General features: G+C 46.8%; 1 protein-coding gene across 1 annotated transcript; it reads left to right on the top strand.

Annotated features, from left to right (window-relative positions):
* Positions 1 to 854: 854 nt before the first annotated feature.
* Positions 855 to 2,619, top strand: LOC135570744 (regulator of G-protein signaling 9-binding protein-like). Its single transcript, XM_065016696.1, has one exon. The coding sequence runs from the start codon at positions 1,621 to 1,623 to the stop codon at positions 2,332 to 2,334; it is 714 nt and encodes a 237-aa protein (XP_064872768.1). The 5' UTR covers positions 855 to 1,620; the 3' UTR covers positions 2,335 to 2,619.
* The last annotated feature ends 721 nt before the right edge of the window (positions 2,620 to 3,340 follow it).

Raw genomic sequence — 3,340 nt, 5'->3', positions numbered from 1 at the left:
TCCCTATATAGAGCACTACTTTAGACCAGAGCACTATGGAACCCTATTCCCTATATAGGGCACTACTTTAGACCAGAGCACTATGGAACCCTATTCCCTATATAGTGCACTACTTTAGACCAGAGCACTATGGCACCCTATTCCCTATATAGAGCACTACTTTAGACCAGAGCACTATGGCACCCTATTCCCTATATAGAGTGCACTACTTTAGACCAGAGCACTATGGCACCCTATTCCCTATATAGAGCACTACTTTAGACCAGAGCACTATGGCACCCTATTCCCTATATAGAGTGCACTACTTTAGACCAGAGCACTATGGCACCCTATTCCCTATATAGTGCACTACTTTAGACCAGAGCACTATGGCACCCTATTCCCTATATAGTGCACTACTTTAGACCAGAGCCCTCTGCCACCCTATTCCCTATATAGTGCACTACCTTAGACCACGCCCATATTGCGAAAAGGGTACAATTTGTGAAACAGTCAATATCTCAGCGTCCTCTTCATCTGTGAGCATCACTTTAATAAAGGCATCCACTAACACCACGTACAGTAGTCTAGGGAGGGAGGGGGCTGTGTGTGTGTGTGTGTGTGTGTGAGAATAACCAACCAATCACAATACGTATCCCACTGGAGATGTTTTCTCACTAACCAATCAGTGGATCTCTAGGCTTCTCTACTCTGTCCAATGTTCCAGAATGCCTACATCTGAAAGCTCCGGTCTTGTTCTGCATGTGACCACACAAGGCGCTTATGGTATTTAAAACAGCACCGTGGACAAACACCGTGCTGAAGTGGCTCCCGTTCAGAGGAAGAAGAAGAAAACAGCCACACGATGCTTATAGACAACCAACCAACCATCCATCTAGTCACAGTTTGATTTGGTTCGTCCAGCGGGAACGGGTCTGTCTCTCACGGTGAGCTGAGCTTTAACAGCGTTTTGTTTTTATACAGTCGTCACCATCCAGATGTGCATCTAAGAAGACGGCGACGGCATTAAATGGACTTTCCGTTATTTTTTTTTTGGTTTGCGAGCCGACGCTGCCGGAGTTGTTCTGTCTGGATACTGTGGAGTTGATTTTTTAATAGGAAACACCTGTAGCTGAATCCGCTACACAGTCTCTAATATATTGGACTATTATTACCCACAAACCAACAGAAATGTTTTGATACACTATCTATTTTCTGCAGGCAGGCAGGGAGGGCTGGTCTCTCTGACGCCGTCGGCCATCTAATCTCCAATGCAAAAGAGCGAAGGTAAAGCCATTTACTGGTCCATTAATATCTAAGCTTCTCTCTCGGCTCTCTGTGCTGCTCGCACACAGGAACATGGATAGAGAGGAATTCGCTGTGACAAGAGCTTTGACTGGATTCGTATGGATGGTGTTCTCTTGTCCAAACTAACAAATAAAAAAAGACAGTGGAATTGAGCTCAACAAACGACCACGGTGCGTCTGGCGGTTCGCGATCACCATCCTTTTTTGTTGTTGTTGCGCATCGCTTTTAAGTAAATTAATTGAATGCATTTTTAATGTAGCCGGGGGAGATCAGAGGTGGGCTTATATTTGAATTAAAAAACAACCATGGGGGGGCACAGATGAGTGTAAAACCATGCTGGATGCTCTGAACAAAGTCACAGCGTGCTACAGGCACCTGGTCATCGCGCTGGGCAGCACATCGGACTCTCAGAACCTGCGCGAGGAACTCAAAAAGACCCGGAAGAAAGCCCAGGAGCTGGCGGTGGCCAACCGGAATAAACTAACCGAGTTGCTCAAAGACAAGACCACCAGCAAGGACGACCGGGCTGAGTATGAGAGGCTATGGGTGCTGTTCACCAGCAGCATGGAGCTACTGGAAGTGGACATGAAGCGGAGTTTGGAGATAGGGCAGGAGTTCCCCCTCAAGGTGCCCACCAGACACCTCATCCAGACGGGCATGACCGGCAGCACCACCACGGTGGCCGCCAGGGCCATGTCTGTGCAGAACATGAAGTACGACGCGGACAGCAACATCGACACTGCCGACCTGAAGGAACTCCAGGCTGAGATCACCCAGGTGGGTCAGATGATGGAGGAGATGGAGATGAAGGTGCAGGTGGCTCCGTGGGCCGTGGAGGCCAAGCAGGAGGCCGGCGCCGAGCTCAAATCCACCCTGAGCGTCGGGAACTCCTCCGTGGGCGTCATTTCCATCTGTGAAGAGGAGCCCAAGGACGAGATAGATGAAGGAGGTGACAATAACGGCATGATCACATGCATCGCTGGGTTCATATTCGTTGCTATTGTAGTAATCGCCGGGATTCTAGGATACTTCGTAATCGGTGGATAGGATACTTAGTTCTGGACGTTTTGAGCCAGCCTGGGAATACTTCACAGATAAACAGCGGGCGCAGCTCAGAGACAGATACAGCCCGGGATGGACACTAGGCAGGTTATATGCCCGGAGAAACGGCTCTGTTGTTGAGGAGAGAGAGACTAGCGCGAGGAGCTGTCCAGGCGATGAAAACTGTTACGTCTGCATCCCAAATGGCACCGATTCCACATATAGTCCTCTACTTTAGACCAGAGTCACTACAAGGCTTTATTCCACATATAGTCCTCTACTTTAGACCAGAGTGACCAGAGTCACTACAAGGCTTTATTCCACATATAGTCCTCTACTTTAGACCAGAGTCACTACAAGGCTTTATTCCACATATAGTCCTCTACTTTAGACCAGAGTCACTACAAGGCTTTATTCCACATATAGTCCTCTACTTTAGACCAGAGTCACTACAAGGCTTTATTCCACATATAGTCCTCTACTTTAGACCAGAGTCACTACAAGGCTTTATTCCACATATAGTCCTCTACTTTAGACCAGAGTCACTACAAGGCTTTATTCCACATATAGTCCTCTACTTTAGACCAGAGCCACTACAAGGCTTTATTCCACATATAGTCCTCTACTTTAGACCAGAGTCACTACAAGGCTTTATTCCACATATAGTCCTCTACTTTAGACCAGAGTCACTATAAGGCTTTATTCCACATATAGTCCTCTACTTTAGACCAGAGTCACTACAAGGCTTTATTCCACATATAGTCCTCTACTTTAGACCAGAGTCACTACAAGGCTTTATTCCACATATAGTCCTCTACTTTAGACCAGAGTCACTACAAGGCTTTATTCCACATATAGTCCTCTACTTTAGACCAGAGCCACTACAAGGCTTTATTCCACATATAGTCCTCTACTTTAGACCAGAGTCACTACAAGGCTTTATTCCACATATATTCCTCTACTTTAGTCACTACAAGGCTTTATTCCACATATACTTTAGACCAGAGTCACT

This window comes from Oncorhynchus nerka, unplaced genomic scaffold (assembly GCF_034236695.1).
Source record: "Oncorhynchus nerka isolate Pitt River unplaced genomic scaffold, Oner_Uvic_2.0 unplaced_scaffold_911, whole genome shotgun sequence".
Taxonomy (NCBI): Eukaryota; Metazoa; Chordata; class Actinopteri; order Salmoniformes; family Salmonidae; genus Oncorhynchus; species Oncorhynchus nerka.
This window is presented reverse-complemented; position numbering and strand designations above follow the sequence as displayed.